This window comes from Emys orbicularis, chromosome 3 (assembly GCF_028017835.1).
Source record: "Emys orbicularis isolate rEmyOrb1 chromosome 3, rEmyOrb1.hap1, whole genome shotgun sequence".
Classification (NCBI taxonomy): Eukaryota; Metazoa; Chordata; order Testudines; family Emydidae; genus Emys; species Emys orbicularis.
The window spans coordinates 85,388,978-85,403,188 of NC_088685.1; the positions used below are offsets into that span (position 1 = coordinate 85,388,978).

The 14,211-nt window shown below is 36.5% G+C and overlaps 1 protein-coding gene across 1 annotated transcript in view; it reads left to right on the forward strand.

Annotated features, from left to right (window-relative positions):
- AFG1L (AFG1 like ATPase) overlaps positions 1-14,211 on the forward strand; it is a 131,863-nt gene that overhangs the window by 64,560 nt on the left and 53,092 nt on the right. The window contains exon 7 of the mRNA XM_065401410.1: positions 359-417. Within this exon, the coding sequence (XP_065257482.1) occupies positions 359-417 (59 nt within the window). The remainder of the gene's footprint in view (positions 1-358; positions 418-14,211) is intronic.

Here is a 14,211-nt window from a genome sequence, read left to right on the forward strand (position 1 = left end):
TTTTGGCCTTATAGTTGTACTGATTGATACATAACGTTTCCAATTCTTTTATGAGCTTATTTTAATACAAAGGTTTTGTATCTCTTCTGCTAAAATCACTTCGTTCTCATTAGAGATTTAAATCTAATTTCACTGAATCCCTTTTGAGATTCTCTTGGGCTGTTCTGCCCTTTCCCCCCCCCCATTAAGAATGTAATGAATTTCATGCAGCAAAAGAATAGAAATCAATTTCAATTCCCTTTCATTCCTTTATCCCTCTAACGGCATAGAGCTTTATTTGCCAGATTAAAAGACAAGCTGGCATTATTATTAAGGGGCAAAGCTAAGTAGCAAAACTAGTACCAGTTTTCTCTTTCAGACCTCTATAAAAATGGGCTTCAGAGAGTTAACTTTGTACCATTCATCGCTGTGCTGAAGGTAAGGAAAGTCACTTGTTGAATGCTTTCTTTCTTTGCCTGTCATATTGATAATCAAGGGTTTGTACAGGATTGCTTCAATCTTACTTTCAGAAAAAATGTTTAATTTATGGGGTTGAAGCAAATTGTAATAGAGGGAGGAACAACTTTTCATCTGTAATATTAATATCTGTATTTAATAGAAAAGCTGAACATGTAACAGGGCAAAATGTTAACTTCTATAAGTAACACAGAGAAAATATTTGTTTGGACAGAATTTTATTACAGCTGTGTATGTGCAAGTTGAGATAGTAATATTTCTGTAATTATTATACAAATGTTGCTGCAATATTTGTTGACTTTTTAGATTTATCATGCTAGCATACTTTTCCCAAGCCAGTGGCATTTTCTTTAAAGATGTTATCTTAAAATGTAATCACTCCATCAATGTAGGTTTTGCAACTGAAAAACTACACAAAGTAAAGGAATAGTTACTCCTATATTTTCAATTATACAATAAGTAATTTTTTCAAGTTATCACATTGTCTACTTTTGCTTTTTATTTAATCTCTCATTTCTGCTCCCATGCACATGCTTCTTTCTTGCCTTGTCTCACCCTTTCCTCCCTCTCCCCCCCATGCTTTCCTTGTGACTTAATCCAGCTGATCAGGGGAGAAGAGAAACCTACTACCAATCTGCTTCATTCTTTCCTCCCTGCTTGTGGACATTTTTATTCTGCTTGTGGCTAGCATATGGCTGGATTCAACCCCTTATTTCCAAGCTTTCCTTTACTGTGGTGTCCATGGACACCTGTACAAGCAATATAAGAATTAGCACCATGTGGTCATCCAGCTCTCTGCAGGCAACTAGCAAATGTTCCATGGAGCACAGTTTGGGAACCATTCTACTACACCACCACTTTAATTGCTGGGTCTCATTGTTTCGCACTCAGAAAAAGAATTGTTTCTCTGGAATTCGACTGTCCCACACTTTTTCAAAATTCAAGTCCATCTTACGTGTAAATACATTTTCTCCTATGTAAGTGGTTTTCTGAGTGAGGATGGCCAAGACTCCAGTACTACATGGCAAGGGGAATTTAAATTCTGTAGGAAGCTCCCTGACATCTGCATACTCTGGTGTGACAAACTGGAAATTCTGCAACAGCTTCATTGAAATTCAAAATGGAAGTTTTCATTGAGGTAAATATGAATAATGCAGTCAGTTGAGTAACCACTGGGGTTGGTTTGTTTTGATAATAAATAAAATGAATGTATGCAGTATCGACACTTTCAGGTTTTGGTATGACACAGATTTTTTAATTCAGAAAAGGTAACTGTATTGTAGAAGTTGAGGGAAGGGAAGCTGGAGATTTTGGTATCTACAGATCAGTGAGAAGCAGTTTGGGATTGTGGGATAAATATATTAATTGGATATTTCTGCTAAAGTGATCAGCAGTGAAATAGTTAACAGTGCCTGGGATTTTTCAATGAGGCCTAAGGGAGTTAGACACTCAATTCCCATTGAAGTTTAATGGTAATAGGACCCATAATTACTTTAGGCCCCTTTGAAAATCCCATTCAGTGTTGACATTTAAACTTATCAGGCTTCAAAATTAACATCTCATTGAGATGAATGTGGCAGTTCACATGTCTCAGAATTCCTGTTTCATGCTGTCAGGAAGGCAATGTTGAAAGGTTTTCTTCATAACCATAAAAGTTATAAACTTAATTAAAAATTAAAACATAGGCCACATCTACACTACAGCTGCTGCAGCAGCATAGCTACAGCGCTGCAACTTATGCCACTATAGCACCATAGTGTAGAGCAGTGGTTCTCAAACTAGGGCCGCCATTTGTTCCGGGAAAGCCCCTGGCGGGACGGGACGGTTTGCTTACCTGCTGCGTCCACAGGTTTGGCCGATCGCGGCTCCCACTGGCCGGGGTTCACCGCTCCAGGCCAATGGGGGCTGCAGGAAGGGCGGCCAGCACATCCCTCGGCACGCGCCGCTTCCCGCAGCCCCCATTGGCCTGGAACGGAGAACCGCAGTCAGCGGGAACCACGATCGGCCAAACCTGCGGACGCGGCAGGTAAACAAACCGTCCCGTCCCGCCAGGGGCTTTCCCGGAACAATCGGCGGCCCTAGTTTGAGAACCACTGGTGTAGAGGCTTCTTACATCTACAGAAGGGGTTTTTCCATCAGTATAGTTAATCCACCTCTCTGAGAGGTGGTAGCTAGGTCGATGGAAGAATTCTTCTGTCGACCTAGCCACACCTATACTGGGGGTTAGGTTGACCTAACTACAGTGCTCAGGGTGTGAAATTTTTTACAGCCCTGAGCGATAGATCTAGGTCAATCTAATTTTTAAGTGTGGACCAGGCCTGAGATTCTCTAACGCAATTCTGCAGCCAGGGGTATATTCTGCAGCAAATTCTTTGCTCCTAGAACATGCAGGGCCCTAATTCTTAGTAGTAATTGTAACTTAATTAATTTCCTGAGCTGCAACACTGTGTTCAGCTTGCATCACTGGAACCTTCCCTTCATCTTGCCATTAATCAGTCGTTTCTCCTTGGCCTTCTTCATTCCTTACTGGGCGTGTGTGTGTGTGTGTGTGTGTGTGTATATATATATATATATATTGCTGTAATTGCTGGGTTTATGGAATCTTTATCTTGCATACTTATTTAAGGTTTATCTTCTTTCTTTTTGCTAGCAAAAAAATTAATGACTACATGCTTTTAAACCAGATTGCTACCCTGACTGTTAAAGGTATTTTAAGATTTTAGGCAGGACCTTACATATGGAATATTAAGAGATACCTTCTCGCTCCTGAGATTAGTTATTAGGGTAATCTTTGTGTTTTCTCTATTCTGTGTTCTTTGTATGTTTCATGTTACTTTGTTTTTAAATACTTCTGTAATTAAATCCATCTTTAACATTAGTTTAGTAAATGTTACTGTACTTGTAAATAATTTGGATCCCCCTTAAAATTTTCAAAGCAAATCATAGGAGGCAGGCAACGTGATTCTGTCCTCAATAACAAACACTGAACAACGGTGGCAATGTATATAAAGTAAAGAACAACCTTCAAAACTCATATTTTTAATATGGCACTTGTGGGAGCAGGGCAGTTGTTTTTTTAAATTGAATAAATTTAAAAATAAGACATTAAAAATTGTCTTAAGTGGTGGAATGCAGTTCAGAAGGTGTGAAGATGAACTAATTTTTTGGCTGCCATAGGCATTTACCATGACAATTTATTCCTCCCAAAAGCAAGACGCTTGTATGTGAACTATATCATTGCATTCACCTGCCTTGTCTCATTATAACCACCATTTCCTGTTCATGTTCACAATTATGCTATCTAAGCTTTTAAACACACACACACACACACACAAATTAAACTGAAGGTCTTCCTTGAAATTTTCCATGACAATCTAACTTGAGGAGAAAATATTAAATTGGTTGCTTATGAATGGTCTTCATCCTGACCCTATCCTCAGTAGAGTCCACAGACCATGAGTTAGTTCATCCTCAACCTCTCCCTAGGGTTTGGCTTTATGGACAATTAAAAAACAATAAAACATAAATCATCTGCCCTAACTGCATCTAGGATTTCTCTCTGGGGTCTCTTCTGTTCTCAATTCCCTTTACACACATAGATTGTCTCCCAGTCTCATATATCCTGCTTGGAGCTAATTGGACACACCTTCCGCCATAACTCAGCAGTAATTACCCTAAATCATAATGTAGGTTTTAGCACCCGAATCCAGAGTGACTCAGCAGAAGAGGCTTTAATTTCCTATACCAGGTCTTAGGGAGTGCTCTTTAGTGGGAGGAAAAGTACCATGGCATATTTCTGAAAAGAGCTGCTTCTCTCCAAACAGTGTCAATTTCAAACTGCCTGCTTTAAACCTCAATATGTTCAAGAGGGACCTGAGATTGGTGGGACGGAGAAAGCACTTTGAATAATTGGAAGGAACTAGCTTCTCACCCTTTGAGAGTATCTGCCTCCATGTTGTCAATGTGGTGCACAATTTAGGAGTTGTAATGCATTAGACACTGCTGCTCCTAGACACACTGATAGTAGTAGTGGCCAGAAACCTCTTTTCCCATCTTTGGCTCATCGGCAAATTACCCTTTATTTTCAGATACAGACTTCACCCACATTCATCCTTTCTTTCATTGTCTCCAAGTTGTATTATTGCAATGCCTATGTTTTTTCATTCCTGAATCAGTTTTTGTGGGGTGAGCAAGAAGGCATATCAATTCAACACTAGTGATGCAGATTGGTTGGGCCCCAAAGTCAGGGGACAAGGGAGGAAGAGGTGGGTCAGGGGAAAAAATTTTTTTTAAGTAATTCACAAGATTTATACCTTTGGCATTTTGTTTATATGCTTATCTATCTTGCCTTTTTATATTGTAAACTCATCAGGGCACGGATTGCATTTTCCATTTGTTTGTACAGCACCTAGCACAATAGGGCCCTAATCCTGATTAGGGTCTTCGGGAGCTACTGCAATAAAAATAATAAATAATATCTGGGCTTGATTACAAAGACCATATATAAGCTCCAGTTAGTTCAATTTATGGGAGCCTGCTTCCCAAGTGGGATTGACCAATGAGATCACACTGTGGCAGTTCTTCATGGAGTGCGCTTGGCTCCCTATCCAATTCTAAATCCATTCTGAAGTCCGGGTTCAATTCTTTAAAGCTGTCAGTAGGTTAAGACTTAGCTATTTCAGAGAATACAGAGTGAATGGCAACTGTCAGCTGTAGCTGCGTTGTGCAAGGATGCCGTGGCTGAAACTCTGCTGGGTAGAGTATTCATTATAAAAGGACTTGGTTTTCTACCACTGGAGATCAGGTTCAAACCAAATCTTGATGCTTTTAGAGTTTAATGTAAAACCAAATTCTCTAAGCAAACCGAAAGATAGCTTCAGAAAAACTCAGCAACAAGAAACGAGAGTCTTACTTTAAAATGTGATGTAAACAAGGAAGGAGTGGGGAGTATCATCTGTTGGGACAGAATTCCTTGTCTGAATTATGTGTCTGGCCTGTGGTGGTTAGAAATGAAAGCTTTAGAAATGGAAGTCAGCGTTGCTTAAATTGAAGTATCTATTTTCATGACAGATTTTTACAGTCCTAAAATGAAACAAATATAAAGTGGGGGAGGGGACATTTTTGCCCAGTGTTGCCTCCTCCATGATCCTGCCCCTCTTGTAGGTGTATGGATTTCAGAGAAAAAAAACTGTTGCTAAATATTCATATAGATTTGTAATCTTCCACCAATCAGATTGCTTCTTCAGTCCATACCATTTTTTAAATATAATATACCACAGATATGAAATATTTTGGTGAAAATCCCTTAATTCCATAATTGCATACATACTTTTCTGAGGTGCTGTTAGTTTTGGGGCCTTTTAAAGTAAGCAGGTATGGAACAAAGTTTTTTTGCATTCACAAAAATTTCTCAACAGGCACAGCTTACTTGGTTCTCACAAACAAGTGCTCAGCTTCAGTTTGCCAAATGCTTTGAGAATGGAAGTACTCCACAAATTGTTAAGGAGCCTAAGTACCCAATGATTTATTCTGAAAAATTTCCAGACATTTTTACAGAGATAATTTACATGTAGAGTTGTAACCAATACTTTAAAAACTTGATGACATAAGATCTAAAGTGAATTCTTGTTTTATTAGTGGGAGAGGTGAAGGGATTCTTTAATACATGGTGAACTACTGCCAAACCAACTTTTTTCATTCTGCAGGCCACTTAGTAAAAGAGAGATCCTCTCATGGACTATTGCCCTTTCCAACAACCTAATCCCCCACTGTTTGGTTCAACATTTAATTCTTTGGACCAGCAGGAAGGGCTCCTCAGACCATTGGTGTTCTACGAACCGTACTTTGATGTGCAAAAATACTATCAATAAATAGTGATTCTCAAACATCCAAAGATTTCTTATAAAATGCTATGTAAATTACAATCACATCATATATCAAAAATATTTTCTCTGTCAAGTTTATTATTACACACAATAAAGCTACCATTAATACTAAAAATAAGCAATTCTGAAGCATTGGTATATCATTGACAGGTACAGTTTTAAAATAATATCTTAAACTCTGGCTGAGCATATCTTTTAAACTGAAATAAACAAAATATAAACCAGAAATCCATAATTGGTGGGATTTATAAGAGATTAAACCACTATAAGTTTTCTTTCAATTAAATCATTTTTTTATTTCCTTGTTTGGGGTCAAAATAAATCAATATTTCATTTTTTTAAAATTATTTTTGTTTAAATAATTCAATGCTAACCACAATAACCTGCTTTCATAATGACTGGAGCGGTAGTGTTCAGTATCACTTTTTGCATCATTGGTTGGTGGTGATATAGTGATACTTAGATTGCTTCAGTTATTCTGTAGGGTTTTCGTATTAAAATGTACATCTGTTCTTACAAAACCATCTTCAGAGCAATTTTAAAATATTTATCAGCTTACTGTATTTTTTTGGTTTTGGATCAGAGAAATGTAGATGTTTAAAACTTGACCAATTTAGAACTCTTAGAGAGATTTGTAGGTTTTAAATTTCATATAAAGGAATTGGTAGATATAACGTTTCTTTTATTGTGTGCTGTGCTTTGTCCAACCACCTGTGATAGGAACACACACATTTGTTGATTGGCTGATCTGCCAATTTGTTTAAAAAAAAAGTCATTTAGCTGATTAAATTGATTTGTCAGTTTGTTCCATTCTAATGCTGTGATAGCCCAGGAGCTTTCAGTATATTGAATAGTTAAAACCTGCTTTTGAGGTCAGTGTCAGCCACTCTGACCTCCGCTGAACTGTCACCTGAGTCAGAATTGGTGGGATTAATCCTTTGATATTGTGATGGCTTCGCTTATCAATTGACTTCTTCATTACTGAAGATGTTAGGCCTTTTGTTTCCCTTCTTATTATGTAACCAAGCAAACTCTTAAGTAGAAGGCACTTTTTTTTGCAAGCTGTGGAAGTGCTTATTTTATTTTTGTGAAGTATATCTAGTAATCAAATGGATAAAAATAACTTCTTCATCTACAATGCAGTTATGAATTACTGTGCTTAATATCAGCATTGTTTGAGGATAGTTTTTGTTTATGACACAGATTAGTTTTCAAAGAACAGTTTAACAAGTAAAACATATTGCATCTAGATTACTGTGTGCCTGATTAGAGGTTTACAGTTTTGTTCTAAATACTTTCAATAAGTGTATGTGTGCGTGTGAGAGAGATGTGATATAAATAAATATAAAAATATTTACAGGCAAGGATTGTTTAATTGTATTTATGTACTTCAAAGACTTTTTAGGGATTATAATATTCTTGTGATCTATTCATTGTGTTGTAGATACTATTAACTACATAATATTACAAGTCTTTTTTCAAGTCATATCTGACATTCCACCCCTCCCCTGGCAGTTTGTTCAAGTACAGACTCCTAGGTTTTATCACCCAAGGGTAAATATAATTGCTACTGTAGCTGAGTCTTGTGTTCTTTTTCTTTTTTCCCCTTAAACCATAATGGTTTTCCTCAGTTCTGTTTCAGCGAATGAATTCTTTGATTAAAATGTATATTACAGATATGTTATAGTTAGTTCTTGATGTAACAGGATAAATTAGTTTAATTACACGTGGCAGTTTTCTTTGCTTGTGATGTAATGTGAAATAAGGTCCTCCCTCTCCCCAAAAAAGCCCGAGCCAATTAATAAAGCTTTTAAGCTCTTTGTCACAGGCCACCGTGGAGGTCTGCAGAGAAGAACTTTAATCCAATAAACATTTCATTTAGATCATGAAAAGAAAGCTTGAGGAGAAGCTCCTACAAGAGAGGGTGTTACCAGTGATTCTAACCATGAAGAGATGTGAGGAATTTGCCAAATTAACCAAGAGACCTTCATATTTAACACATAAACGTGTCAAAACTAATAATAGAATAATTTAATTTGAGTTGAACCTTATAGTGTGAAAATTGTAAAAAGCCACAACTGTTTTCTTCAAAGACTTCACTGTTGAGCTGGATGGACAGGGCAAGGGGAGGTTGTGAGAAATCCAGATAGCAAATAACACTGGCCGAAGTTGGTGGGGAAAAAAAGGAATAGATAATTAGGTGTAATTAGTGTGTATGAATTGTTGTCTCCCTGCCCTTGGCTTGAATAAATTTAGAAGAAAAAACCCTAGTGGTGAAAATGCTTTGATGTAAGAAGAGTCATTGTGGTTTGGCAGCATAAAGGCAGTGTTTTATACTTCTTACATAATGGTTGTGATACAGAAAGAGTGAATGGACTCTGCACCCCCCAGTCTGCTTTACAGCAAAGACTTTTGGATTCTCTTGAAACAAAATGCATCAGAAGTTTTCAGTTGTGGGTAATGAGGTAGTGGACCTCATCAGAGCTAAGCGTAAGCCATCTTTAGCCTTTGTTTAGATCTTAATCGCATTTTTTTTATTCTGGGAAATCTAGTTTCTTAAATCAACACTCCTTTCCCCCCCTCCGTGCTAGCAGCTCTTGCAAGAGCAAAGGCTAATACTAGGGAAAGAAATAAAATCAGAATTTAAAAAAAGAAAAAAAATCATAACATGGTGAGCCAACTTTATCTTTGGTGTAACTCCATTAAAGTATACAGAATTATACCAGGGATTAATTTGTAAATTATTACACTTCTAATCCAGTATGAGATATTGCCAGGGTTCTGTCTTTCAGTAAATCACTGCTTATTATTTAAAGACTGTTAAGAACCATTAGTAATAACAATAGTTGGGGTGGTGTATGTATGCACATACACAAAATATATATATAGGTTTAAAGCAACATGTAAAATTTATTATGTATACTTGGAGACAAGGTGACCTTCAAAAGAGTGAGGTGAAATAGAGCTGTTTAATTTAGTGTTGTTTCTGTTGCACACTGCTTGTTCTTTATCCTTCTTCCCCCTCTTTCAAAAGGCTGGAAAAAGTAAGATATTTTGTGCCCAGCCACATGTCCCATTCTCCCCCCCAACAAATAAAAAACATTTTCTTTAGTTTCAAGAGCTGAAATTATTATACATCCTAGTGAACTTTAGAATCTTTTATGTTACACCCATTACCCATTGTTTTAAATTTAATTATTTACTGGATACTGTATTTATAGAAATTTATAGACAGGGTTTAAAATAAGTTGTAGCAAGATTCTAAAATGAATTGTGTTCTCCTGCAGTAGATAGAAGTGTTTATTTTTAATCGCTAAAATTATAGGGCCAGATCCTAAACTGATGTAAATCTGTGTAATTCCATAGACTTAATTCTGCATCTCAATGATTTTCCTGTTAAACCACTTGGGTTAAAGCTGAAAATGTTTCTATCACAAGTGTAAGAAGACCCATATTACAAATTCTGTTTCTCAACACTTAACTGCCTAGATTTTTGTTGTCTGTTTAGAATAACAAGTTAAAAATATCATAAATAAGAATTGCATTTATCATACATGATCAGTCTTAACTAAAACAACAAAATCCAATTGTTTTTGTATTATTTAAAATGCAAAATCTGACCACGGTAACATTTTGAAAATTGTCCACAAAGTTTATTTTTTCTAGTGTTTTTTAAAGTTGTATTAGGAATGATGCTTCTAGCACTGTAGTAATCTGCAATGTTTTATCATTCCACAATTATTGAAAAATAATAGGAAAAAACCTGTGAAGAAAGTAGCATTTCATTTAACCCTTTTGAAGCATTGTGCCATTATACAGAACAAGTAGTCTTTTGTACTTGAAGTTGATTTGAGCTGTGAAAGGCAACACCTGAATATCTCACAAAACTAAATAATTATGGCTGATTGTGTTTTTCAGGTATAGGTCACAGGAAATTCACTTAGGGTAGAATATGTACAAAGCTAAGAAATATGCAGATTTTCTGTTGTAGGATTGTGTAAAAATTATTTACAGTTAATACTTGCATAAAGGTTAGAAAGGTTGATGAAGTGATATTTAGTTTTGCTTTACTATTCACTGCATGTCAGAATGTAATTATGACTGATTCATGAAACTGTCTTAGAAACTAACCATCTTTATTAAAATGCTGATCAAGATAAGAGCTGACAGTAATAAAGAATAGAACATTTCAGTCTTGTTGCTTTTGAATGATTGCTAATTACCCCAGAGGTCATGTATAGTGCTTGGGAGGATTCATTGACATTATTTCTTTTAAGTCTACTGTTTCAACAACATCTGAACATGAAGACGAAAACTGAGTGCATATCGAACAAGACTTTGACCAAGTTTTTTATGACACAAAATACCTGACTATTCCGCTTTCCTGCTTTTGTTGTTGTAAATTTAAGTTCTTAGGAGTCTAGACAGCAGAGTATTAGGAATGCTGCAAATGTGATATATTCATTTAGCAGGGCTAACCTTAAGCATAAGCAAAGCAAGCAACCGTTGCTTCTCGGGGTCCTGCATCCCATACATGTTGTGTAACTCATGGCCTGGTTCTATCTCCTTCTTCAGAAGCTGGCCCAGAAAGAAACCAATATACTGCCAATATACCTTTTCTCTCTCTCTCTCTTTTAACAGGACAAGGGATGGAGTTAACTTATGGTCCAATTTTCCCCACCTAACTTCAAACAGCTGGGAGGGGGGGGATCTTATAAATCATAAGGCCTGCTTTACTAACTTTAAATCCTGAAATAAGATGGTGATTGGCATTAGCTGAAAATTTCAAGACCATCCATTGTAACTAGTCTAATGTTAATCATATATGGTGGCTCAGAAAACAGATTTGTTCATTAAACATACTATATGCCTACTTAAGAAAGAATTATTGTTTTACTATAGTTATGAAGCATTTGGAATGATTTCCATTACAGTGGTGTTCTTCAGAAGGAGAAGTGTCTATTAGCCTTCTCCTGATATCACTCAGTTAAGAATTTTAAAACCCCCAAATTAGACACTGGATATGGGTCAATTAATGAAAATACCAAGGAAACCAGAAAAGATAACAGACTTTGGCCAAGAAAAGTAAAGCTTCCGTTTTCTGTAATAGTGATGGAAGACACCCACAATATGTTTATGCATTCCATCATAAGGGAGAGTGTTCTTTATCCCTTGGTGGGGGTGGGTGGGGAAGAGAATGATTACTAATGAAAATTCTTGTTGTTGCATAATTTGACAGGAGGAAGGATTTTCAGTCCTCATGAATAATAGCCAGGGAAGTCTAAATCAGTTGTGCAGTCTTGTTATTGTTGGATACTTGTTTGGATGTCATGTAATGTAAAGGAGTTAGTTAGAGAGGATGTACTTGAAAAGGGAAGATTGAAGTCTAAAACAGTAGTTGCTGATCCTTTCATTCAGAAAGTTCTGTTGGAGTTGCACTTCTCAGGCTCAGCCTTGCCCTTGGTCATAAACAGTAGGTGTTCATATATATTTCTTTTTAAAATTCATTAGTGGTGTATGTATGTGTACTAGCTGATTATATAGCATTATGAATCTGAGAATAGGAGTAAGATCTTAAGCTTCGCTCACTTCAGTAGTATGAAGCAGTTCTTGCCATCAGATTTATTTGTCAAAGCAGGTTTCTGCAAAGTTAGTTGACAGAAGCAACTGATTATATGGAATTTTGTCCTCTAATGGTGCTGTAAAAGAGAGTGCACTCTATCCATACAACTGCATCCTAGTGGAATAGTAGCTTGTAGTGGTACAGAAAAAGTGATTGCCATGAAACAAAATACCATGGCTTCATCTTAGTTGACTTGAAATTTAGAATATAACTCTGGTTATTTTACACAATAGTAGGAACAGTACCAGGTTATTTAAAACATTTCTCTTTTTTATTTCCCATTTCTTATGATTCCCCATCCCTAAGATACTCACAATTTAGGACATATTGCAATAGTTCAGAACAGTGATGGTAACTTATACTCTTTAGCCCTTGTGCTGCAAACACATATACATGTGGTTTCAGAGTAGCAGCCATGTTAGTCTGTATCCGCAAAAATAACAGGAGTACTTGTGGCACCTTAGAGACTAACAAATTTATTAGATCATAAGCTTTCGTGGGCTTATGCTCTAATAAATTTGTTAGTCTCTAAGGTGCCACAAGTACTCCTGTTATTTTTACATATACATGTGCTTCACTTGATACATGTAAATAGTCCAGTTGAAGCTTAAACTTAAGCATGTGCATAAATTTTGCAGGATTGGAACCTTAACGTATGTACTTTACCATCCTTGCTGGTGAATAGTAATAATAAAAAATAACTATCTCCTGTACAGGACTTTTCATCAGTAGATCTCAAAACGCTTTACAAAGGTGGTGTTATTATCCCTGTAATCTCTTGTTTAAAACCACTCTTACAGTTTTATTTTTTTGCATAGGTTCATCAAAGTGTGTTTTTCTATAAAGCTAATAGTTGTGTGCACATATGCATATGTATATATCGTCTCAATATTTAAAAATCACTTTACCTACATGTAGTGAAATATGTGAAAGATAAAAATAAAAACAAAAAGGCATCTTCAACTCTGGCAATCTCATATTGCCATACACACACATTATTTAATAAAATATTAAACCACAGATTACAGTTCACTAAATATTCTATACAAAATATTTAATCTACATCTACACAATTAATTCTCCACAATTTATACAAGATAGCAATGTAATTTCTTCTCTATCTATATTTCACAGGTGCTTTTATTTGAGTTTTTAAAAAATAAAATAGCCATCTGTCTTGGATGGTTTAGACACAACAAATCCTGCATCTTGGCAGGGGGTTACACTAGATGACCTTTGCGGTCCCTTCTAACCCGCTGATTCTATGATTCTAACAAGAATTATGTAGAACAGATAGATTGTGTACCACAAGATCCTGAATACACTGTCAATTTATATATGTACACATTTTTGCTCTTAAAAAGTTATCAAGTGGCTATGAGAGAGAATGTTGATTGGATTACTGTAGTAATTGGAGATAGGATTGGTCTACAACAGTGGTTCTCAAACTAGGGCCGCCGCTTGTTCAGGGAAAGCCCCTGGTGGGCCGGGCCGGTTTGTTTACCTGCCGCGTCCGCAGGTTCGGCCAATCGCAGCTCCCAGTGGCCGCGGTTTGCCACTCCAGGCCAATGGGGGCAGCAGGAAGCGGCGGCCAGTACGTCCCACAGCCTGCGCCGCTTCCCGCTTCCCGCTTCCATCTTGCATTGTTATAAAAGTTGCATTTTAAAACTCATTTTCTACCCTACAGGCATATGTATGCTATACAATAACTTGCCCATATGAATCTGTTTTGATAATAAGTGCAACATACAACACTTTCGTGAACATGGTCAGAGTTAAAAGTTGCTATGCTTTGTTTTTTAAATTGTGAGTCTTTACTGAAGTTACTCTTAAATTTTGAAAGAGAACCTAAACTCAGGAGTTCCTTATTTTTAATGGTTGTGTTTGTATTAATGGAGTCCAGGAACCTTAACAACACGTTAATGCCGTTATTTGTTTGGCTTTCCCTCTGTTTTGGAAAAAAATGATTTTGTTAATTTTGCTTGAAATGTGCATAATATTTTTTAAAAATTTTAACACTTTATTGTGAGGTGTTTTAGTGTGAGTGGCTGATGTAAAACTGTCAGTATGTGTATGGTGCTGTTATACTGGTAAAAGAGACAAGATCTGAAACCAGTTGTGTGTAGATCAGTAATGGGAGAGTTTGTGAAACCAGCTGTATATATATAGTCCACGCATTCCATGTGCAGCCAGCTACAATTGTATAGTCTTGGCATTTTAATAAGGAGAGAGTTGATATAAAACCAG